This window comes from Ovis canadensis, chromosome 1 (genome assembly GCF_042477335.2).
Source record: "Ovis canadensis isolate MfBH-ARS-UI-01 breed Bighorn chromosome 1, ARS-UI_OviCan_v2, whole genome shotgun sequence".
NCBI lineage: Eukaryota > Metazoa > Chordata > Mammalia > Artiodactyla > Bovidae > Ovis > Ovis canadensis.
In genome coordinates this window covers 187,131,726-187,157,585 of record NC_091245.1, presented here as the reverse complement: position 1 = coordinate 187,157,585, position 25,860 = coordinate 187,131,726, and the positions used below count along the sequence as shown (strand labels likewise).

General features: G+C 41.8%; 1 protein-coding gene across 5 annotated transcripts in view; it reads left to right on the top strand.

Moving 5' to 3' along the window:
• Nucleotides 1–628: 628 nt before the first annotated feature.
• The window catches only part of IGSF11 (immunoglobulin superfamily member 11), a 139,670-nt gene continuing 114,438 nt past the window's right edge, over nt 629–25,860 (top strand). For 2 of the 5 annotated variants that reach the window (XM_069554250.1, XM_069554259.1), the window contains exon 1: nt 882–1,253. Coding sequence is in view for 2 of the 5 variants with exons in the window: in XM_069554232.1 (XP_069410333.1) it covers nt 1,202–1,253 (52 nt within the window). In the remaining 3 variants the exon portion in view is untranslated. Of the gene's footprint in view, nt 1,254–25,860 lie in introns of all 5 variants that reach the window. The other 3 variants (XM_069554232.1, XM_069554241.1, XM_069554282.1) reach the window with 3 other exon arrangements.

Below are 25,860 nucleotides of genomic sequence, written 5' to 3'. Positions count from 1 at the left end.
GAGAGACTGAAGTAGAATGGGACTATGGGCTTTAAGAAAGAGAGCAGCAGCCTCATTGTTAGAGAAATGAAGATAAGGTTTTTTAAGGAAAGATGCAGGTAGATATTTAAGTAAAATAATTTCAGATGCCATGAAGGTCTCTCTTCCAACCAACCAAAACAACAAGAAACAAAAAATTAGAAACCCAACCAAAGTAATCAACTATCACAATAAAAACATCTCTAGTTAACATGAAAATAAAATTTTCTAGTTTTACTACTCAACAAATACTTGAAATTAGTTTAAGAAAGCAAAAAGGTTTAAAACAAAAATTTTAAATACTGTTAAGTTGACCTAAGTCTTCCGTGGTACAGCCCTTACGCTCCTTTGAAGGAAGAAAGGGGTAGTTAGAAAAATGAAAGATATAGGACAAACTTCGACTCTTAACTTTGCCAGGGTCAGGGTTGTTTTTTTTGTTTGTTTGTTTTGACTATTTAGGCTACAAAAGAAAGGACTGGGAGAAAGTGAAAGGGCGAAACAGAAATCTGAAAAGAATCTTGGAGGTTGGGACGCAGGCTGTGGTGAAGTGCCTCGTGGAGCTCTCTGGGGTTCAGGACTTTCACCACGGGTCCGGGGGGTGGATCCGGGCAGGAGAGGGGCCCTGGCTGCCTGCGAGGAGGACGCCCGCCTTCGGTCCCCGGCGCTCGCGGAGGCGTGCGGGGAGCGGGCGTTTCAGCTCACAGGTGGCCAGAGCCGCGCCAGCTGCGCGCCGCGCCCGCTCCGCGGGTGGGCCGCCAGGCGTCGCGCCGGAGCCGCGGTTGCCCGGGAGACCGAGAGGGGCGAGTGGGCGGCGCTGAGCCGAGCCGCAGCCGGGCTGCCGCCCGAGTAGCCGGGCGAGAGTTGGGGGGAGTGGCTGTCCCCAGGCGGCGCGAGGGGCCGGCGGGTCCTGGGGCAGTGCGAGGTGGCCGTGGCGCCGCGGGGCGAGGCCGGCGAGCCCGGGACGCACCTGCGCGCAACTCAGCCTCTGCGGAGCCGGGCGGCGCGGGAGTCGCGCTTGCTTCGTCTGCAGGTCCCATCGTCCCAGCCCCGCCGGGCGGACTGCGGCCAGGAGGATAGTCTGGGAGGTTCCGGCTGCCCCAGGAGCGCCGAGAGCCCGGCCCGCGCCTCGGCTGCTGCGACGAGGAGCCAGGCGGGCGGCGGGCGCGCTCCCCGCGGCCCCGGGATGACTTGTCGGGGCTCCCCTCTGGCGCCTTTGCTGCTCTTTTCTCTGCACGGTGAGTGGCCCTCCCATCCTCTCTCCTCCCGGGGGCGCCAGGCGGGGCCGGCGGGCCGGGGAAGGCTGTTTTGCCGGGGCTGGTCCTGGGAACCCAACTTTCTCGGGGGCCATATTCGTGACTGTCGGCGAGGCTCGTGCTCCCACGCGGAACCCTCTGCCAGCTCCCCGCAGGGCTCCGGCTCAGGTGTTACGATCCGAGAGGTGACTGCGCCCCCCGCCCGCTTACCGCTGGTCCTGAACTGGACTCCGACCGTGACCGCGCTCTTTGCCCCCTGTAGATAACGAACTCCCTTACTTTCTGGGTCCAGGGAGAAACCGGGTTTAGAATCGTTTCCGTTACCAGGCGGCTGCAGAACGCTGGAAATGTTTTTAAAATAATTTGGAACACTTTAAGATGCAGTTTTCACCAAATCTTTAAAGAGCATGTGCAGGTTATGACTGAAAATGTGATCTTTATTAAAAAACACATGAAAAAAAACCTCTGCAGTAGGTACACTAGATTTGAAAACAATTTATTTTTTAATGGTCGAGCTTCTTCCCCAAGGAATTTAAGTCGACTTACAAAAATACGTAGGACTTAGCCATATTAGAACAAAAGAAATAAACGTGTTAAATTTTCTTGTTAACTGTTTTCTAAAAATATCCATTTAAATTTTGATTTCTACTTAATCTTCTTAAATTTTACGTTCTATGACTAGCTGTCGTGTTGAGACCCTGTTTTCATTTTATACAAGTGACTTGGTGTGTGTGTGTGTGTTTCCTGTCCTGTGGAATCAAGTTTTCTGTTCCATTTAATACATTGTTGAGATTTACTGAGATTTATTCTGAAGGCTTTTATTTAAAAAGCAGGATAACTGGTTTATGGAGTTCTGTGGTTAATACTGTTTCTTTTTGAGGATACTGGTATGTTTCCCATAATTTTATAACCTTATTTGAACTGTTAATGTACCCATAGATCTTGAAGTAACTTAATTTTAGCCGACTTAAATTTGTACAGATTCACTTTAAGGGAAGGAAGAAATACAAAACTTGCATATCTTTTCCATCAGAGCGAGAGAAGGAAATGTTCAAAATTACAGATAACTTTTCAGGACTTCAATAGGTATATATTTGGTGATGATGTACAAAGTGACATTTGTATGTGCTTTATATAAACATGTGCTTCCCAATTAACTTTGGTCACTATTTTGAGAGGGCCAGTATTTTTCTCTGTCCTACTTTCTTTAAGCGTGAAATAAGATAGAGTAAGTGAACTTTTAAATAATCCCTCGAACACAACTGAAACTGTTTTAAATATTACTGTAAGAACAGCTGACTTTTTTGGTAAAAAATAGGTTGTTAGCCTTCATCTGTTACAATAAATGCCACCCTCTTCTTGCAAATAGTGTTTGTGTATGGTTGGGTTTTGAATTATTAGGCAGTACTTTTTAAAAGAGTTGGTGAAATTTGCAGAATCAGCCTTACAAGGTCATCTGATGTGTTTCTTTTCCTTTAGCAGAACTATTCCTAAACATACTGGGATGTTTTTATAGGCTTACAAGGACATTTCAGCCTTTGTGATAATCTGTTTTGTAGAGGCACTTGTCACCCTCAAAAAACTGTGTTCATTTGTTCAACGGGTGTTTCCTGAGCCTCCACTCTGGGCACTTGGGTGGGGCAGGATGGTGGTGGGAGACAAAGATGCACGAGTTTGTCCACCTTCTGTAAAAAATACGTTGTCCACCTCCTTTAAGGAGTTTGCAGTTTTCAGACAAGCTGCAAGCATGCACAAGTGAGTTATGAAACAAGGAATATATATATATATATATATATATATATATATATATATGAGTGCCATTTGTTGTTGTTGTTGGTGATATCAAGGGAGACTTCATGGAAAAGTCTTTGATCTGGACTTTGAGTAGAGTTTGAATTGGCTGAGATGGGAGTGTTTGGTTTTCTAAGCCAAAGGAACAGCCTGGCTGTAGGATACGAAGTGGAAAATGCAGGGGCGTATTCTGGAAAGGCCAGGCTTATAGCTGCTGGAGCAGGAGATATGTATGCAAAGCAGGAAGGGCTAAAAAGGTAATAAAAGGATGATAGAGAATGTTGAATATTGTGTTTAGGTTTATTCAGTGGGCGATGGACAAGCCACTGATACTGTTTGCTTAAGAAGAGGAGGGGATGAGGATGAATAGCTGTTGAGTGCCCAGCATAACAGTCTCCAGGAGAGTACCATGTCCTGACTGCATATTAAATTCTTGAACCAGACAATGGCAGTGTTGGCATGGATGGACTAGGGCCCATTCCTAGAATTTACATTGTGGAAGGAGGGGGAAAGGTGGATTTCAGGTGCAACAAAGTTGGTCCCATCACAGAGGGGGCAAAAGGGAAATGGATGCCAGATAAATAACCATGATGGCAGTGGCCACTACAGTGGGAGAATGCACCAAAGGTAGAAATGGTCTTTTACATTTTTGAAAGAAAATGATTGTCAAGAAATTTGTTTTTATTTTTATTTCATTCTCTGTGGAGTAACTTCAAAGGCAATTTTAATTGAAAAGTTGACTTCTGTTATGTTCTACCAGTGGGTTCAGTTCAGTTCAGTCGCTCAGTTGTATCTTACTCTTTGCGACCCCATGGGCTGCAGCATGCCAGGCCTCCCTGTCCATCACCAACTCCCAGATGCCCTCCAACCATCTCATCCTCTGTCGTCCCCTTCTCCTCCTGCCTTCAATCTTTCCCAGCATCAGGGTCTTTTCAAATGAGTCAGCTCTTCGCATCAGGTGGCCAAAGTATTGGAGTTTCAGCTTCAGCATCAGTCCTTCAAATGAATATTTAGGACTGATCTCCTTTAGGATGGTCTGGTTGGATCTCCTTGCAGTCCAAGGGACTCTCAAGAGTCTTCTCCAACACCACAGTTCAAAAGCATCAATTCTTCTGGACTCAGCTTTCTTTATAGTCCAACTCTCACATCCATACATGACTACTGGAAAAACCATAGCTTTGACTATATGGACCTTTGTTGGCAAAGTCTCTGCTTTTTAATATGCTGTCTAGGTTGGTCATAACTTTTCTTCCAAGGAGCAAGTGTATTTTAATTTCCTGGCTGCAGTCACCATCTGCAGTGATTTAGGAGCCCCCCCCCCCCCCCCCAGATAAAGTCAGTCACTGTTTCCACTATTTCCCCATCTATTTGCCGTGAAGTGATGGGACCAGCAAGGCTATGGTTTTTCCAGTAGTCATGTGTGGATGTGAGAGTTGGACTGTAAAGAAAGCTGAGCACCAAAGAATTGATGCTTTTGAACTGTGATGTTGGAGAAGACTCTTGAGAATCCCTTGGACTGCAAGGAGATCCAACCAGTCCATCCTAAAGCAGATTAGTCCTGGGTGTTCACTGGAGGGACTGATGTTGAAGCTGAAACTCCAATACTTTGGCCACCTGATGTGAAGAGCTGACTCATTTGAAAAGACCCTGATGCTGGGAAAGACTGAGGGCAGGAGGAGAAGGGGATGACAGAGGATGAGATGGTTGGATGGCATCACCAACTCAATGGACATGAGTTTGGGTAAACTCTGGGAATTGGTGATGGACAGGGAGGCTTGGAGTGCTGCGGTCCACGGGGTTGCAAAGAGTCGGACATGACTGAGCAACTGAACTGAACTGATGGGGCCGGATGCCATGATCTTAGTTTTCTGAATGTTGAGTTTTAAGCCAACTTTTTCACTCTCCTCTTTCACTTTCATCAAGAGGCTTTTTAGTTCTTCGCTTTCTGCTGTAAGTGTGGTGTCATCTGCATATATGAGGTTATTGATACTTCTTCCGGCAGTCTGGATTCCAGCTTGTGCTTCATCCAGTCCAGCAATTCGCATGAGGTACTCTGCATATAAGTTAAATAAGCAAGGTGACAATATACAGCCTTGATGTACTCCTTTCCCGATTTGGAACCAGACCACTTGACCTGCCTCCTGAGAAATCTGTATGCAGGTCAAGTAGCAACAGTTAGAACTGGACATGGAACAACAGACTGGTTGCAAATTAGGAAAGGAGTACCAGTGGGTTAGGTATATCTAAAGTGTTTCTTGTATTACTTGTGGTTCCTTAAAACAGCAGGTAACTTTCCAGAATCTGGAGAAAATACGTGAAAGACAATATGAAATGAAAATGAGAAGAATTATGAGCCTGAGTGTTAGCATTATGAAACATTTACTGTGAACTTCCACTGCCTAGCTTTAACTTTAATTATGGAACTTTTTGGAAGGATTCACTTTTTAGTAAAAATTTGTAGTTTGACCTACATAAAAGGTGACAGCCACTGGGTGAAAATTTTAGAGAAATTAAGTTCAATATTCAACACAGACTACTCAGGAAGCAGTTTACATATTAAATCAGCAAGCGCTTCAAAAATGTTATGCTTAGAACTGTTGTCTAAGAGAATGATGCAATGGGTAAAGACTTTTTCCCCCCAGCAACAGTATGTGGCACATTTTCAAATGTGTTTTCACACTTTGACAGTGGAAGCATTTATAATGAAAAGTCTCATTTGAATCTTCATACTTAAGCCATGTGATTTAGTGTCAAACAAGGCAGTGTGCTGGTGTGCAAGATTCTTTACTTGGTCTGAGTTATGCAGAACACCATTCTGGGAGTGAGAGTTGGGGAAATGGTGGCACTCCCCTAAAATTCTCATCTGTAACCGGTTTATTTAGAAGAGGGACTCTGAGTCTGTGATCTACACCTGTGACATCAGTTTATATTTTGGGCAGTTTGAGGAAGGATTACTGACTTTTCTGGTAGTCTGATGACCTCAGGTGAACATGGGCCCCTCAATTTCCTCCTCCCTTGTTCGATGAGGACTCCCTGGCACTTACTTATGCATCTAACCCTGTGTTTTGAGAGCAGCTTCAGAACAGCTGGAGGCTCTGAAATCCTCCCTTGATTGTACTTGGAGAGAAGCTAGTTTAAGAGAGGTTGTCAGTTCTTGGGTGGTATTCAACATGCCGTCCGATTTGAGCTGATTTTGGTCTTAAAAGTGGAAAGTTAATTAGTTTACTTATTAGTTAAGCTGATCTTACTGAACTGGAAGGATTTCTTCCCATTCCAGTTTGGGTAATTGATTTCCTCTGTGCCTGGTTTCCTACCATGTAACAAGGACTGTAGTAGTAGTTTGCATCTGTGATGGTTTTAAAATTGCAGAAATGTAAAGTCAAAGAAAGAAAAATCTAATTTCATAAATCATAGACTCAGTCATTGGTCTGATTATCGGTTCATTGTTTTCATTATTAGGTCCTATGAAGAATGCTATATTGGAGAAGGCGATGGCACCCCACTCCAGTACTCTTGCCTGGAAAATCCCATGGACGGAGGAGCCTGGTGGGCTGCAGTCCATGGGGTCGTGAAGAGTCAGACACAACTGAGCGACTTCCCTTTCACTTTTCACTTTCATGCATTGGAGAAGGACATGGCAACCCACTCCAGTGTTCTCGCCTGGAGAATCCCAGGGACGGGGGAGCCTGGCGGGCTGCCCTCTGTGGGGTCGCACAGACTCGGACACGACTGAAGCGACTTAGCAGCAGCAGCAGAATGCTATATGATGTGGTTCTGCCTCACTAATGTGTTATAGGAAGATCACGTTTTCATAAATATCATTAATTTTTTGTTTTTGTAGCAATTTACCGGTGTGAACAAGAAGTCTATTCAATAAAACAGTCTTAGAAGTAGTCTGCTTACTGGTTTCTCTTGACGTAGCATTTTCATCTTGAGAGAGGTAACAAACTGACAGATGAGATGCACACTTATTTAGAAGAGCATTGCCTGTGAAGAAGTTGAGGTCTCAGAAGTGCTGAGTTCAGGAAACTCTTTGGGAGACTCTTCAGAGAATTAGGTTAGCATTGCTGTTGTTTTTCAGTAGCTAAGTCATGTCTGACTCTTTGGGACCCCATGGACTGCAGCACGCCAGGCTTCCCTGTCCTTCACTTGGTTAACATTAGTGGCTTAAAAAGATAGTGGGTCAAGGTTTAGGGTTGGGATGATGGTTAAAGTATAGTAGGTTTGTGGGAAATTCAAAATTTTTTCATGGAGGATCACAACTATGTAATAATAATGCAGTCTGACATTGTGAATATAACTCTAATAGTGCCACTTCTGGGCCGTTCTTTCTTTCTTTTTTTTAAATTTAGTTTTCTATTTTAATTAGAGGGCAATTACTTTACAGTATTGTGATGGCTTCTGCCGTACATCAGCATGAAGCGGCCACAGGTGTACGTGTCCCCTCTCTGCTGAATCCCCCTCCCCCTGCCTCCCCACCCCATCCTTCCAGGCTGTTACAGAGCGCCTGCTTTGGTTCCCGGTGTCACACATCAGACTCGCAGTGGCTGTCTGTTTCACGTATGGTAATGCGTATGTTGCAGTGCTCTCCTCTCAAGTCATCCCACCCTCTCCTCCTCCCACTGAAAGACATAAAGAAAGTCTGTTCTCTGTGTCTGTCTCCTTTGCTGCCCTTCATAGAGGATCGTTGGTATTATCTTTCTCGATTCCATATATATGCGTTATTATACGATAGTTGTCTTTCTCTTTCTGACTTACTTCACTCTGTATAAGAGGGTCTAGATTCATCCACCTCATTAGAACTGACTCAAATGCTTTCCTTTTTATAGGTAATATTCTGTTGTGTATATGTACCACAGCTTTCTTATCCATTCATCTGCTATTGGACATCTAAGTTGCTTCCATGTCCTAGCTATTATAAACAGTGCTGCAGTGAACATTGGGGTGCATGTGTCTTTTTCAATTATGGTTTCCTCAGGGTATATGCCCAGTATGGGGTTGTTGGGCTGTATGGTAGTTTTATTCCTAATTTTTAAAGGAATCTCCCTACTGTTCTCCATAGTGGTTGTAGCAGTTTGCATTCCTACCAATAGTATAAGAGGGTTCCCTTTTTTCCACACCCTCTCCAACATTTATTGTTTGTAGACTTTTTGATGATGGCCATTCTGACTGGTGTGAGATGATACCTCATTGTTGTTTTGATTTGCATTTCTCTAATAATGAACAATGTTGAGCATATTTTCATGTGCTTATTAACCATCTGTAGGTCTCTTTTGGAGAAATGTCTGTTTAGGTCTTTTGCCCACTTTTTGATTGGGTCGTTTGTTTTTCTGGTATTGAGCTTCAAGAGCTGCTTGTATATTTTGTAGATTAGTTTTGACAGTTCTTTTATTTGCTATTATCTTCTTCCTTTCTGAGGGTTGTCCTTCACCTTGCCTATAGTTTCCTTCGGGCTTCCCTGATGGTTCCCACGGTAAAGCATCTGCCCTGGAGAAGGCAATGGCACCCCACTCCAGCACTCTTGCCTGGAAAATCCCATGGACAGAGGAGCCTGATAGGCTACAGTTCATGGGGTCACAAAGAGTCGGACACAACTGAGTGACTTCACTTTATAGTTTCCTTCATTACGCAAAAGCTTTTAAGTAAGTCTCATTTGTTTATTTTTTGTTTTTATTTCCATTACTCTAGGAAGTGGATCGTAGAGGATCTTGCTGTGATTTATTAGAAGACTCATTAATCCAAAATTTTTTAAATGAAAAGAAATTTAAAATTCCACCAAAGTCTGTTGAAGATCGCATCAGTGGAAGCTTAAGCAATGTTTACATTTGTTTCCTCATTAATGTTGTGTTTTTTCTCTCTTTCCTTCCCATCTTCTTCTGTTTTGAAGAATGTTATGTTCTGTTAGTAGCGTCAGGTTCTTCTTCAGTAAATAAATCTAGCTACTGGATATTGTACTTACTTCAAGTTATTTTGTTTTACCTATTCCAGGATTGATATCAACAAATAAAACCCCTGTAGCCAACCAGGCAGACCCAGAAGTCACCTTAGAAGCTAGAATTGGTGGGCTTGTATGAGAGTTGTGGACCTGGTTCTCCAGTTTCCCCTTGTTCCATGAGGGAACACTTTATCATATAATTGTGTGTGTGTATCTGTGTGTATATACATTTTCCCTAAAAGACAGTACCATGCCTGGCATAGACTAAGTGCTCAGTAAATAACTGTGACCGAATGAATGAGTGGTTACTAAAGCAGGTGGTACTCCCTTGTGCTTGGGGTGCCTGAAAAGCATGCTTTTTTTCTGTTTAAAAAAATGGTTTCTTTAAAATTTTCCTCAGGGATTTGGTTGGATTGTCAGCTTCAGCTGATCTTTAAACCTTGCTGAATGTTTTGTGAAATAGAGGTGAAAGAGTTCTATTTTCACAGTCTTTTCAAATTCTGTGACTTTAGAAGTTTATGTAAAAATGCTGTATTTGTAGACCTTTTAAAATTGCTACTTAGCTTCTCTTTAATCCTAAAACTTTGAAGTTGTCCATCTCAAGACTCCCCCTGCACCTGAGGAATTTCTAAAGATTTTGTTCCATACACTGAAGAGTGATGTTGGACTTTTGGGAATCCATTTAGAACCTTGAAGTTTCCCATTTATATCGCTGGTGTTCTTAGTCCTGAAGGCCTGTATGTTGGACCTAGTCTCCCAAGAATGGAGATAATTAATTAACATCTCATATGGTCTAAGCTTCCCAGGTGGCGCAGTGGAAAATAATCTGGCTGCCAACTTGGGAGAGGTGTGTTGGATCCCACAGCAGGGAGGATTCCCTGGAGGAGGAAATGGCAACCACCTTAAGTACTTTTGCCTGGAAAATCCTATGGACAGGGGAGCATGGTGGGCTACAGTCCATGGGACCTCAAGGAGTTGGACATGACTGAGCGCCTGAGCATGCATGTGCATGGTTTAAGCCCTCTCTCCCCTTCCCCCTGTCACGTGCATACAGCACTGCAGAAGCTTTTTAGGAACCAGGAGCATTCACTCAGCTAGCCTCACGTGGGAGGCATTATAACCCCTCCTGGTGGAGCTTGCCAGTTGTCCTCCCCTCTCATTCCCTTCCCTTCCCCTGAAGCCTGTGTACTTCAGGCCACAGTTTCTTCCTGCTGTGATTCATTCCTTTAGGTACCATCCTGTCAGTCTGGAGTGATGTTTCTATCTCTCAAAATGTCCAAAGTTGTTTTCTAATCATAACTGCATCCTCAGCAATGTGCTTGCAAATGCCTTGATGTTATCATCCTTTAAGTATCATCAGTTTTAAGTATCATTATACTGATCTTTCTTTCTTTGGACCAGGCACATCACTGTCAGCTATACAACTTCTGTCAGCCCTCATTGGTCAAGATCATTTGCCAGAACACAACATTCGTGGCAAATGAAAAGGCTGAAGTGTAGTGAACATCACTTGTTGCAGAACATATTCAAATCAGGCTAGCTAGCATTTGATGTTTTCATTGGTTAAGAAAGTTTATAGTACAGTTAACTTATGTGTATTGTCTGTGTGTAAATACAGATTGCTGTACTTGTACTTGTTGGCCAAGACTTAAGACAGTATGAAGAACACGTGAAAAATGTGTTAACAGTACACTGCAAAGATGCTCAGACTTTTTGGTGTTAAAGATTATTGGGACCTTAAAGATTATCGAGGGCCAGAAGTGCTTTTGTTTATGTGGGTTATATCGGTCAGTATTTACCACGTGCTGTGCTTAGTTGCTCAGTGGTGTCTGTCTCTTTGTGACCCCTGTGGACTATAGCCCGCCAGGCTCCTCTGTCCATGGTTTTCCAGGCAAGAATGCTTTAGTGGGTTGCCATTTCCTACTCAGGGGATCTTCCCAACCCAAGGATTGAACCCACATCTCTTGTGTCTCCTGCACTGGCAGGCTTTTTTACCACTAGCACCACCCGGGAAGCCCACAGATTTACCATATTGGAAGCCAAAAGTGAGAAAATAAAAAAATATGTACTAATCAGTTTAAAAATAACTAATATATTCATTATATGTTGATATAATACATTTCTGTGCATATATAGGTTTTTTCAAGCCAAAAAATATTAGCAAGAAGAGTGGCATTGTTTTACATTTTTAGAAATGTCAGGCTCCCTGGAAGACAGCTAGATTCTCCTATCTGCTTTTGTATTCAATTTATTATGATGTATTGGTTTGGTTGAACTACATGAAGAATATCTGGCCTCTTACAACTATGTATTTGGAAAAGGAAGGAGTATGTTGATAGCATTTTCAGATCATTTTGTTTATTCTTTGATATTCCACCAAAACACTTTAAGTTGTAGTATCTAAAAGATTGGGCTTCCCAGGTGGCTCACTGATAAAGAACCCACGTGCCAATGCAGGAGACACAAGAGACAGGGTTTGATCCCTGAGTCGAGAAGATCTCCTGGAGGAGGAAATGGCAACCCACTCCAGTATTCTTGCCTGGAAAATTCCATGGACAGGGAAGCCTGATGGGCTACAGTCCATGGGGTCTCAAAGAGTCAGACACGACTTAGCAACTGAGCACACATACATCTTAAAGACTGGTTGCAGTGAAGATTCTGAAACCATGTCAGTAAACATTTCTTACTCCTTTATATTAAAGTCCACCTTAATAGATTTTAGACATTGCACTTTAAATGGATCTTATACTCATGTGTGTGTTTTTTTTTTTGTGTGACATTATTCATTGATTGTTTGAAAAAATATTGGTTCACTGATGCCGATCTTACAGATGTTGACATGTATTGCATTTTATAAAATGTAAAAAGATAATCACATTTAATACCACTATTGACCTCACCAGCACAGCCTTTTAGTGTTGGGAAACTGTTAAAGTTCACAATGGCAGATACAAGCTTTCCAGAATTTTAATATTTATTCCAATTTTATCACTGGCAACAGATAGTTGTTGGTTACTTCCCTCAAAATGAGAGCCTTGCTTTGTTCGGTTTTGAGAAAATGTCATCCAGATTCCTAAGTCTGACTGATTAGTCTGTGAGTTGTTCTTTCAAGTACAAGGGCTAATCCAGGGAGAAGCGAATGGTTGAGTTAGCCTTGAGCTCTAACTGCTGGCCCAGCACTTTTCCTTAGGACCCCACTTGACTCTGTAGCCACATATGGGGTTCCTGTTTCATGCTGCCCGTTTGGTCACACAGAACACTAGGTCAGGATGCAATGAAACTGCTGTTGTTGCTTCACAAAGACATTTTAAAAAAACTGGATTTCCTTTTTTAACCGTGTGTGATGGTGATCACTGCAGCCTTCTCCCACGGTTTCATGACAGCGCCTTGACTTATGCCAAGGCACCAACAGTTTCACCCACCACTGCTTCTGCACCATAAGTACAAATGTCAACTCAGGCAAAAAGGCGGATAATACTTTACCAGTGTTAAGAAAAAAGCTTTTACCTCTTGGACTTTCTGACAGGATCTTGGAGACCCCCATGGTTCTATGGACTAGTCTTGAAATGCTGGTATAGTGTAATGAGATGTTAGTATTTTTTTTTTTTTGAAAAAAGTTTTAGACACAAATAGCTGCACAATTATTCTATATTATGGGGGACGGCATTAAATGGAGTATGTATGCATTTAAAAAAATAAATACTATACTCTAAAATTCTTTATTTTTTAACAATTTTTTAAATTATAAAAGTAGCATATCTTAGCTGTAAAAATTCAGACAGTGCAGAAATGTTTTAGAATTGACTCAAACCCACCTCCACCCACTGAATTCTCTGCTTTTACTGTGCATTGTTCCAGGCCTTTCTTGAACCACAAACAAAGCTTGCATGCATATGTATTTAAAAAAAAATAATGCCATAAGTACTCTTCTGTAACTTATTTTTAAAACATAACAATTTAATATGGGTATCTTACAACATCTATTATGTGGTATCTTACCACATCTATTACATTATCCTTAGTGATCATTTGGTATTTCACAGCATGTATAATTTATTTAGCTGTTTCTCCATTATTGGATATTAATGTTGTTTCTTATTTTTTTATATTAACTATGTAGCAGACATCTTTGGACATATAACCTATAAATCTGTGTAGAAATTTTTATAGTGTAGGTTGCCCAAAGTGAAATTTTTTGGTTGTACATGTTTAGCATCACGTGAAAGTTTATGGGTCTGTAAAGAGAGACAGCTCAGATTTGAATTCTTGACTTGTCATTTATTTGTTCTGTGACTTTGGAAATGATATTGATGTCCTGAGCTTGGGCTTGATTATCTTGTAAAGTGGAAATAACCTTCTCAGTGTGTTGAGAAGCACTAAATTAAATGAAATGACACGTCTCTAAACTGTGTAGCTTAGTGCCTGGCAAGGAGAAAATGAAGATGCTTGGTTAGTGGCACTTAGTCATAAGGATTGCTAAACCCCAGTTCGAGTCAGGAAGCTAGAGCCCTAACCAGGGTTGTCAGTGGAGGTGTGACCTGGGACCCATCAAGCTGCTAGCTCTCGGGGCCTGCTTGCTTTTGCAAAATGAGGAATTAGGTGGTTAGGTGATCTCTTCTTTTCCAGCTCTGTGTCCTCATGGTTCTTTAACTTGGCTCCCAAGTATTGAGAGGATCGGCAATAAAATAAGCTGGAGAAGGCATATGGCTGATGTTAACATAGTTATAAAGCTTTTCCTAAAACAGTTATTTGACTTACCTCACCCTCTCCCCCTATCAGTTTAATAAGACTTTTTGGTGATACCTATTCTAGGAATTAAAACCATCTTCATCTGTTATAGAAAGATTATAAAAAGTGGTTTCAAATATAAAGAACTATGTTTTAAAATTAATTTCTGTTCACTTTAGCTCAGGCTATGTACATACATCTTTATTTTCCTAAATCCTATTGTATGTGCCAGGAGAGGGTCAGTTGTGAACAGACTTATGAAAAAGCATTTTACCACAATCACTGTATTCTGGTCCTTTAACTTGATTTTTAGGACATTTCTCTGCTTTTATCACGTAATGACTGCTCTTGGTCTAAGCCAGGCGTTTGTTGTTATTTAGTCGCCGAGTCGTGTCCAATTCTTTGTGACCCCATGAACGGTGGCCCACCAGGCTCCGCTGTCCATGGGATTCCCCAGGCAAGAATACGGGAGTGGTTTGTCATTTCTTTCTCCAGGGGTCTTGCTGCCTCAGGGATCGAACCCACATCTCTTGTGTTGTCATGTGAATTCTTTATCACCGAGCCACCAGTGTCTAAAATGTATCTGGACTGGGTTACATGATGTATATAGACATTTTTGTAGTGCTGCTGTTGATTAAAAGTGAAAAGCTTGTGAGCTTTTAAAAAACATTGGGTTTTAGTCAAGGAGGCAGTGATGAAAGCTTTGGAGGGGTGTGGTTGGACATGTCTTAACTCTGACTTATGTCATTGATAGTGTTTCCCAGCTGTTCTTTGTGCATTTTCATGAAAGAGGATGTTTTTATGCAAAACCAGGTGGTCTCCCAAATGGACAGTTAGTCACATTGGCAGAACTTCCAAATAATTCTAAGATTTTGTAAACTCACTGCCCACTGTTTCCTTGGTATGATTTGTTTTCAGATTAAATTTTTTCTGAAACTAAAACATGCTAGTAGAGAAGATTCTTAAGGTTTATCCTCCAAAATAGTTATAGAAACTTAAACACGATTCATTGTCATAAAAATACTTGCTGAAAATGTGACTTTGAATTCTTGCTAATTTGTGATTTCATTGTCCTCAGAGCAAAGCATGTTTCAGTTGCCCTTTGATGTCTCCAGTTTCCATGTTAACATTTGTACTTCTTTGGACAAATAAATTGTGCTCTTCCCTCCTCCCTTCCTAGCTACTTTGGATTCACGTGGTTGAGTTGTCTTTCTCATTAATAAGAAAGTGTAATGTCGTGAGCCATGGGGAGCTGGACCACTGAGGTCTCGTAGAGCCCTTTAATTCCATAATGTCCTTGATCTGACGAAGCCGCTCAGCAAATCTCTTCACAATTTCCACAACCAAGCCATCTGCCTGCATTGAAATAAATCAAATCTGCTTACTCCGTCAATGTCTAACGAGTTTTCTATAAACTGAGGATGTTGACCACGAGCACGAAAATAATTTGCAGTCTTGAGCACTTCCTCTTGAATTCTCATCCAGGATTCTCTTGACACAGTGGAAGTTGGCCTGTCAGCTTTCTCTTTGACTTGAGTCAGAGTGTAATGGAGCTGCCCCCCCACTCCCTGGGGTGCAGTTACTCAGGGACAGTGAGTACATTTCTCCTTCAGCTTCTCCACATCCAGGTTAAACTTCACAAAACCTGTACTTGCCCTGCTACTTTATATATGCTTGCTGTATAGAAACATACACACAGTTGTCTATTTTTACATGTTGCAGTTTGCATGCACACACACACATTGATGTTTAAATCTCAGGCAAACTGATTTTATATGTGGCCCAAGCTTCTGATATTATCTGGACTTTGGACACTGTGGCACCATCACGCTGGGCAAGTGTATAATCCCATGGCCTGTGCCTAGGCAAAAATAATAATAATAATTTTTTTCACATCTGAGAACTGCCAAATCTAAACCATTTCTTCTTAGTGTTCTTAATTTCTTGCTCTCCTTTCTTTCCTCATTACCTTCATTAATTTATATCCTTAAGTGTACATTATTCTGACACTTTTCTAGTGGGTCTTTATTTTGCCTTTCTTCTCTTTGATCCATCCTTTATTCTGTGCCAGGTTGCTTTCCTGTGAAACACTGTTTTCATTATATCCCTCCCTTCCTTCAATAGCAATAACAACTGCATAATCTGAAAACCTCTGATACAGTCACTCAGCCTTTTCCTTTATGTGAGCTAAGTTTACAGTAGCTTCCCACTTTCTTCTAACATGTTCCTGCTGCCTTTCTAAAATTCGTATTTTGTTCAGTCCACTGAGGAATGATGACATACATACTTATTTTGGGGGTTATATTTCAAAGTTGCGAAAAGAGAGTAGTGACCAGGACTAAAATTTTTTAGACCATAATATACACGAAATACTTTGGCCACCTCATGCGAAGAGTTGACTCGTTGGAAAAGACTCTGATGCTGGGAGGGATTGGGGGCAGGAGGAGAAGGGGACGACCGAGGATGAGATAGCTGGATGGCATCACTGACTCCATGGACGTGAGTCTGAGTGAACTCTGGGAGTTGGTGATGGGCAGGGAGGCCTGGCAGGCTGCGATTCATGGGGTCTCAAAGAGTCGGACACGACTGAGCGACTGAACTGAACTGAACTGATACACAAAATAGTGTAGTAATATTGAGTAGTACTTAGTGAATTATCATAAGTCATATCATACTTAGGTAACCATCATCTAGATCCAAGGGCAGTGCACTGCCCACATCCAGTAGCCCCCAGAGACCCTCTCAATGATCCTGCCATTCCCTGCTCCCCCAAGGTAACCACTTTTTAAAAAATGTATTGAAACTATAACTGGTTTACAATGTTGCGTTAATTTCTCCCTACAGCAACGTGATTGAGTTATGCATGTATATTCTTTTCTGTTGAGGTTTATCACAAGATATTGACTGTACCTCCCTGTGCAATACAGTAGGACCTTGTTGTTTATCCATCCTGTATTGGATAGTTTGTGTCTGTGAATTCCTAACTCTTGATCCTTCCATCTCCATCTGTCCTCCCTCTCGGTAACTGCAAATCCATTCTTTATGTCTGTGAGTCTGTTTCTTTTTCATAGATATGTTCATTTGTGTCATATTTGAGATTTTACATTTAAGCAATGTCATATGGTATTTGTCTTTCTCTTTCTGACTTTGCTTAGTATGATAATCTCTGGATCCATCCATGTTGCTACAAATGGCACGATTTCATTCTTTTCCATGGCTAATACTCCATTGTATATACATCATCTTCTTTACCTGTTTATCTCTTGATGAGCATTTAGGTTTTTTCATGTCTTGGCTATTGTGAATAGTGCTGCTTTGAACATAGGGTTGCATGTATCTTTCCAAATTATAATTTTGTCTGGGAATGTGTTCAGGCGTGGGATTGCTAGGTCATAGGGCAGATCCATTTTTAGTTTTTTGAAGTACCTTCACACCGTCTTCCATAGTGGTTGCACCAGTTTCCATTCCCACCAACAGTGTAGGAAGGTTTCCTTTTTTCCATACCTTCTCCAGCATTTACTATTTGTAGACTTCATAATGATGGTCGTTCTGATTGGCATGAGGTGATACCTCATTGTATTATTGACTTGCATTTCTCTAATAATTAGCAATGATGAGCATCTTTTCATGTGTCTATTGGCCATCAGTATAGTTTCTTTGGAAAAATGTCTGTTGAGGTCTTCTGCCCGTTTTTTGAGTTGTTTGGTTTTTTGTTATCAGTTTGTATAGGCTGTTTGTATATTTTGGAAATGAAGCCCTTGTTGGTCCCATCATTTGCGGGTGTTTTCTCCCAGTCTGTAGGTTGTCTTGTTGTTGTTGTTGTTGTTGTTAGTGGTTTCCTTTGTTGTACAGAAGCTTATAAATTTGATTAGGTCCCATTTGTTTATTTTTGCTTTTATTTCTGTTACTTTTGGAGACGACAAAGGTAACCACTTTTTCACCTCTAATACCAGAAATTAGTCTGTTTTTAAAATTTATGTAAGTAGACTAATTCTTATTCAGTATGTATTCCTTTGTGTCTGCCTTTGAAAATTCACCACTGATTATGTGATTTATCCACACTGCTACATGTAGCTGTAATTTCTTCACCTCTGTTACAGAATAGCACTTCAGTGCATGAATAAACCACTATATGGATTTATCCATCCTGCTGCTCATAGACGTTTGGGTGGCTTCTAGTTTTGACAATGAACAACACTGCTGTGAACATTCTTGTGTGTGTCTTTGGACACATAATCAGAGTTAGGAATACACCTAAGAAACAAATTGCACGTATTCAGCCTTAGTAGGTACTGCCATTCTCCCAAAGTAACTGTGCTGATCTTTATACCTGCCTTGCAGTTTATCCATTTTCTCTACATCCTGGTGAATATCAAGTATTGTCAACTTGTTTTACTTTAGTCATTCTGATGGGCAGATAACGGTATCACACTTTGTGTGTTCCTAGTTTGCAGGTATTTTGTACTTGGCTGATTACTAATGAGGTTGCTCACCTTTTCTCCTTCTTACTGGCCATTTAGGTATCTTCTTTTGTGAACTGTCCGTTCAAGTCTTTTGCCAGTTTTAAAAAAGCAGTTTTATTGAGATATAATTAGCATACCATATTTTTCACTTGTTTAAAGTATACAGTGATTTTTGGTGTATTACATTGGTAATTTTTAGGAATTGTGGTAAAATGTTACATAAAATTAGCCATTTTAAGTTGCCAACATCTGTTGGATCATAGAAAAAGCAAGGGAATTCCAGAAAAACTTCTGCTTCATTGACTATGCTAAAGCATTTGACTCTGGATCACAACAAACTGTGGAAAATTCTTAAAGAGATGGGAATATCCGACCACCTTACTGTATCCTGAGAAACCTGTATGCAGGCCAAGAAGCAACAGTTAGAACTGGTTCCAAATTGGGAAAGGAGTACGTTAAGGCTGTGTATTGTCACCCTGCTTATTTAACTTATATGCAGAGTGCATCATGCAAAATGCTGGACTGGATGAAACACAAACTGGAGTCAAGACTGCTGGGAGAAATATCAACAACCTCAGATATGCAGATGATACCACTCACATGGAAAAAGTGAAAAAAAAAAAGCGAAGAGGAATTAAAGGGCATCTTGATTAAAGTGAAAGAGGAGAGTGAAAAGGCTGGCATTCTTTTTCAACATTCAGAAAGTGAAGATCGTGGCATCTGGTCCCATCACTTCATGGCAAATAGATGAGGAAACAGTGACAGACTTTATTTTCTTGGACTCTAAAATTGCTGTGTATGGTGACTGCAGCATGAAATTAAAAGACACTTGCTCCTTGGAAGAAAAGCTATGACAAACCTAGACAGCATATGAAAAAGCAGAGACATCACTTTGCCAGCAAAGGTCCATAGAGTCAAAGCTATGGTTTTTCCAGTAATCATGTCTGGATGTGAGAGTTGGACCACAAAGAAGTCTGAGCACTGAAGAATTGATGTTTTCAAATTCTTCTTCAGAATTGGTGCTGGAGAAGACTCTTGAGAGTCCCTTGGACAGCAAGGAGATCAAACCAGTCAGTCCTAAAGGAAATCAACCCTGAATATTCATTGGAAGGACTGATGCTGAAGCTCTGATACTTAGCCACATGATGCTAACTCATTGGAAAAGACCCTGATGCTGGGAAAGATTGAGGACAGAAGGAGAAGGGGACTACAGAGGCTGAGATGGTTGGATGACATCACCGACTCAATGAACATGAGTTTGAGCAAATTCTGGGAGATAGTGAAGGACAGGGAAGCCTGGCATGCTGCAGTCTATGGGGTTGCAAAGAATAGGACACGACTAAGTGACTGAACCATCTTGCTAGTCAGTGTGCAGTTCGGTGGCATTAGCACTTTCACAGTGTTGTACAACCATCATCACTGTCTATTTCTAAAACATTTTTATCATCCCAAACAGAAATTCAATAAATATTAAATAATAGCTGCCTGTTCCTGCTTTCCCCACGCCCTGGTAACATCTGATCTATTTAGATATCTTTTGATTTGCCTATTCTAGGTATCTCATATAGGTGGCTGCTGCTGCTGCTGCTAAGTCACTTCAGTCGTGTCCAACTCTGTGTGACCCTATAGACAGCAGCCCATCAGGCTCCGCCGTCCCTGGGATTTTCTAGGCAAGAACCCTGAAGTAGGTTGCCATTTCCTTCTCCAGTGCATGAAAGTGAAAAGCAAAGTCGCTCAGTCATGCCTGACTCTTCACGACCCCATGGACTACAGCCTACCAGGCTCCTCCGACCTTGGGATTTTCCAGGCAAGAGTACTGGAGTAGGGTGCCATTGCCTTCTCCGAATATAGGTGGAGTCATACAGTATTTGGCCTTTTGTGACTGACTTTCTTCACTTAGCATGATTTCAGTGTTCATTCATGTTGCAGCAGGTATCAGAACTTCATTCCTTTTAAGGCCTGAGTAATATTTCATTGTTATATATATGCTACTTTTGTTTATTTACCTTTTGACAAACCCTTGGGTTTTTGCCAGTTTTTAAACTTTGAAAATCTGTGTGTCTTTTTTTCCCCTTGATTTGTATAGGTTTTAAAAATATTTTTGCTGAAATACAGGCACTTTATTGGTTATATGGGTCACAAAATCTTTTACCTGTGACTTGCCTTTTCACCTTCATACTTTAGTGTTTTTTAAAGAACAGTTCTTAATAGTAATTTATTTGGTTTTGACACTTTTTTCTTTTTGACTAGCACTTTTTGTGTCTTGGCTAAGATATCTTTTCCTGTGATCTTTTAAAAGCTGTATTGCTTATCTTTTATATTTTGACCTGTAGTCCCCCTGAAATTGGTTTTTTATGTGTGTGATGAAAATTGGGAGTCAAGGACTAAAGCTTACTTTTTGTGGTAGTTTACTTTTTTACATTTATGTTTAGTCTTCTGGGTTAAATAAGTGCTTTGAGTTGGTCTTATATTTCATTTTATCTTCAGGAGCTAGCATATTACCTTGCACCTGGTAAGACATAAGTAAATGCTTATTAATAATGGTCAGGTTGTAAAGGCTTATTTCCCAAAAGACACATAGGGACCCATACAGAACAGTGTGAAATGTAGCTTTCTTCTTAAATTGTTATTGTTTAGTTGCTAAATCATGTCTGACTCTTTTGTGATTCCATGGACTATAGCCTGTCCAGTTCCGCTGTTGTGGGATTTCCGAGGCAAGAATCCTGGAGTGGGTTGCCATTTCCCTCTTCAGGGGATCTTCCTGACCCAAGGATCGAACCCACATCTCCTGCAGACAGGCAGGCTCTTTGCCACCGAGCCACCAAGGAAGCCCACTTCTTAAATAGCATTCATATATTAATTTCCTCTTTATAGCATTAATTTCTTCTCACTGTTTTTTGGAGACCTATCTGCCTTTTCCTCCTCTGTTGCCACTGCCATCTTTGCCGTCGTCATCCTTCTCCTTCATTAATACCATCCTCAACATCTGGAACTGAAGTTGAGTTCTAAATCTCGCAATCTTAATTTCCCCATTATGTAGTACTCTCCTTTTAAGGTATTAATTTTAGTTTTATAATAGTATTTTATATTGTTGAGTACCTTGCATCATAACAACATCACCTTCCATTTTTTTTGTCCCAGGAATTTTAATCCATGGTCCAAAAATCATTTTCAGAGATGTCACAGAAATTTTTGTGTTGTGTTTGGTATTCTCAGTGAGAATATCTCAGCCTTTAAAAGTTTATTCTTTAATTTTCCAATAAACTGTTCATAAGCCCGTGCTATATACACCACTGTACTTTGGCATTGTGGGTCATACAGAGTATTTGATATGGTACCCGGTCTCAAAGAACTTAACACACGTGTTCAGTTCATTTCAGTCGCTCAGTTGTGTCGGACTCTTTGTGACCCCATGAACCGCAGCACACCAGGCCTCCCTGTCTATCACCAACTCCCGGAGTTTACTCAAACTCACGTCTATTGAGTTGGTGATGCCATCCAACCGTCTAATCCTCTGTCATCCCCTTCTCCTCCCGTCTTCAATCTTTCCCAGCATTAGGGTCTTTTCAAATGAATCAGCTCCTCACATCAGGTGACCAAAGTATTGGAGTGTCAGCTTCAACATCAGTCCTTCCAGTGAATATTTAGGACTGATTTCCTTTATGATGGACTGGTAGCTATGGTTAGAATTGTAAGCACAATTACAACTTGGAGATTTATGTGAATCAGAAAAGGAATAATTGTGGAACACGTCAGAATCAGGTGAGGAACTGAAGTGCAGATGTGTAGTAAAGTGTCAAGTGGAAGAAGATAGAGGCCGTGTGCACTGCCCATCTGGTCTTCATCCCAGTTGATGAGGCAGAACACCTTTGTTTTTTCTGTACTCAGCAGTTTTTAAAGAGAAAAACAAAGCAAAAAACAGGCTTATTATGGTTCAGGCATCTGAGGATAGAAAGATTAAAAAGTTTACAGTCTAGTCTTTAGGACTCCGTGAGTTTAGTCTAAAAGACAACATGATTGAGCTCATTATTATTGAATTTGTTACATTAATGATATGAATGCAGTCTTGTCTTCTTCTCAGTCCTCGTCGTTTTGACAAACCAAGTCATTTTCCTAGGTGGTGTGGTTCTTGGGGTCTGCCAGCTCTGCAGCCAGCCACTTTCCGCATGCACTGGAGTGATGGCTTGGAGGCGTTGGCAGAAGACAGGTGGCCTCTGAGGCGGTGCTCCTGGTCCCCAGGGGCCTGCATGAAATGTGAGAGAGACCTGGTAGTGCTTGTGCATCCTGGCGAGGGGACCACAGAGGTCCTCAGTTAGGATGAAGAGATCCGCATGTGCAGGAATTTCAGCATCAGAGACAAGTGGCCAGCACCCCTGTAAGGATGGGAACCAGCACATACCCAACACTGTTCCCCATTCAGCATGACCACTGGAAGGAACACCCCACAGAGCACCAGTCTTAACGTGCTACTCCTAGACTAATAAGCGGTGAGTTAACATACTTTATGGGAGAGCGGCCAGTAAAGACCCAGAGAACTTTGTGTGGCTATGAGGGTCAGCTCTCTTCTCTGCCATGGGGTAGTTTGAGAACTCTCTCCTTCATGCAGTCAGATAGCATCTTGAAGAAAAGCAGGATGAGGGGAAGGAAATCTAAAAGACTGAGCGTTTATGTGAGCCGTCTAAAAGAGACATCTGTAAGATTACTTAAAGAAGTTGTTCAGATTATTGGATCAGCCTTAGAGGAGTAGATTGGGCTGAATTTGGTTATTCCCTTCATGCCCACTATCCATCCTGTTTTGGGGTGAGTTGTTGGGAGGTGAGAAGTGGTAAGAAGGTCATATCAGTTTGAGAGAAAATAGACTTTTTTTTTTAGTATATGCTTGTTTATTAACAAAGAAATACAAATTTACTTATTGCTCTCCTCTTGATAACATTAGGTTTAGATGCGTGGCCAATCCCACAGAATCTAATGGCCTCCTCTGGCCAGATGCGCTGGTATTGAGCTTTGTCCTAGTTTTTAACTTAAGCTGATGTACCAACATGGTAGCAAATGTGTAAGCAATTGCAGGAACCATACTACAGTGGTTTATTGAATCTCAATAAGTGATCTTTTCTTTGAAGAAAAGCCTCTTTATTTGCTTGATCACTTGGAGTGCTTTTTAAAAATACTTGGATTTGGCAGGCTTTTTGGATACTGAGGTGCCCACAGTGAACTGAATGTGGTTAAACAGCTTGGAACGTTGGAGCTGAATAGGCTCTGGGCACATGTGCCAAGGGGTAGCAAGCCAAGCCGTCCTGTCTCCAGAGCCAGCCCTGCCAGGCCTCAGCTCTGCTGCTCCACCACTTCTGGATGCCTCTCTGAGTCAGCACGTTTCTCCTGCTTTTAGCATCCAAGTTTCCAGTCTAGATGTCAAGTTTCCATGAAGGTCGTAGCTGCCATGATTGGGGACCCTATGCCACGCGCCAGTGCCCAGGCACTTTAGGTATGTTTACTCGGTGATCCTTAAGACAAGCCTGTGAAATAGATGAATATTAACCCTGTTTCCAAGCAAGAAAGTTGATTGTGTGGTTGGAGAGAGAATGAATTTCAGTACCTAGAAGAGTAAGTGCCTAGAAGATAATATCTAAAGTGCTGTGTCAGGCTCAGACAGTGACTGGATTACATTTTCTCTTTTAAACTAACTTTGTGGTGATTTTATCCCCATTCTGCCACCTCACTGGACAAGAATTCGGGGAACATCTATTTGAGCTGTTTGAGCAGGACTTAAATCACCTTTAGAATCTAAGCATACGGAGATTATGGCGCTCCAGCCTGTGAAAGTCAAAATGAAACCTAAACTGTGAAGCAGGAGTGAGCAAGTCCAACACAGCTGTGTTTTTCCCTTCAAGAGGACTGCTTTAAACTTTGCCCTCGTGTATCAGATACGAACCTTAAAAACCCCTTTTCTGCCTCCTTCCCCCTGTCTCTCTCCCCTTCTACCTTGCTGATGCCTTATGTATTTGCTTGGTGTGCCTGGTAAATAGTACAGCGTGAGCCGTGAGAGAGTTTAGAACTTTGTTTTTATGTATTTCACATAAGTTGGCATGATGGAAGATTTGTAAGTTCTCACATTCAAAGGGGAATGATTGAAAAATTATTATTCCAAGAAGAAACTGTGCGTGGCCTGTGGGTTAGACACGGCAGCTGGTAGAAGTACACAGCCCCACTCCTGCCTGTATTGAGTTGACAGTTTCCAAGGAGGGGAGGGAGGAAACGGTTTTTTGAATGCTTACTAGATACTCGCCCTTCAAATATATGTGATATAATTAATCTTTACCACACCCTTGAATATTTCCATTTTATAAACAAGGAAAGGTTAAATAAGGCCACAGCTCTTATGTCCTTGGTATCCAAAACCTACCCTCTTCTCAGTTCAGGAAAAGGAGAGCAAGAAAACACAGTAATTTCAGCTTGAAATCGCCTTTTCTTCTCTTCCTTCTGGGCCTGGAGAATAAGGCTTGCGTTTCCGGACCCAGGTTGGATGTCACCTCCCATGTGGTCTCCTAGAGTTGGCTTTTTCCCTCCCTAAATCCATAGCGTGCCGTTCAGACTTCAGCCCATCCTGTTATCCTGGTCTCTGTAATCTGCACACTTGCTTCTTTGTTTTATCCTCTTCCTTCCTTACCTTTAGGCACTGCGCCTGGCACACAGCCAGTGCTTAATAGATATTTGCTTTATAAAAACTAAGTGATGATGGTACAGTTCAAGCTATACAGACAACTGAACTTCCGAGAGACATTATGGAGCAACTGGGAACTAGCAGTCTCTCTCAGCATCTGCGAAGGATTTAGCTGAGCCCAGGGGAGGCGGGGCCCAGCGGATTGGGGAGGGTGGGAGTGGGAGGGGGGGACAGCCTTGGAAGTGGTCCCATGTAGAGGAGCATTGCTGGCTCCTGTCAGGAAGCAACGTGAGTTAAATTTGGATGCCACATTTATTATTTCAGCTCTTTGAAAACTGCCCCTAATGATATCTCTTTTCTTTTGTTTCCTCAAAATTAATTATCTTTTTGTAGCTATGGCAACTCATTTGAAACTCTATTATGCCTGTAATCTGTGCCCATTGAACTATTTGCTTCAGCATTCTAAACATTTTCCTGCATAGTCAATAGTTCTATATTTGCAGCGTTCTCTTCCTTCTGGTGAAAATTGGCTTTTCCCTTTAGATTTCTAAAGATGATTTAAAAAAGAATTAGGAATGGCAGCCTGACTAATAAATTACCATAAATGACCATCATCTTTGTCACTAACGTTCATGCCATCATCTGCTCCTGCTGACATATTTCTAGGCCGTCTTTACTTTGAGGAGCTTTGAACGCATGGCACACACCACCCTGGTTTCCCTGATTTCCCTGGTTCTTAGGGCCCCTATACCCTCACCCCTGGGAGTCACCTCCCACCCTCTCTTGCGGGCTCCAGCAGTCCAGCGGGACACCCTTTGTGCCTCCTGCCTAGCTTTGGTCCAGCTGGTGACACCACGCGTGTGTGTGTGCGCATGTGCGCGTGTGTGTATGTGTGTGTTTACTTGTCCTCTTCCCGTGTGCTGTTCATTCTGTTGCTAGCCTTCCCAGCTCAGCCTTTCTCCTGGTCTCAGACAACTTGTCTTTTAATGTTCTGCCTGCAGGACTTTTGTACCT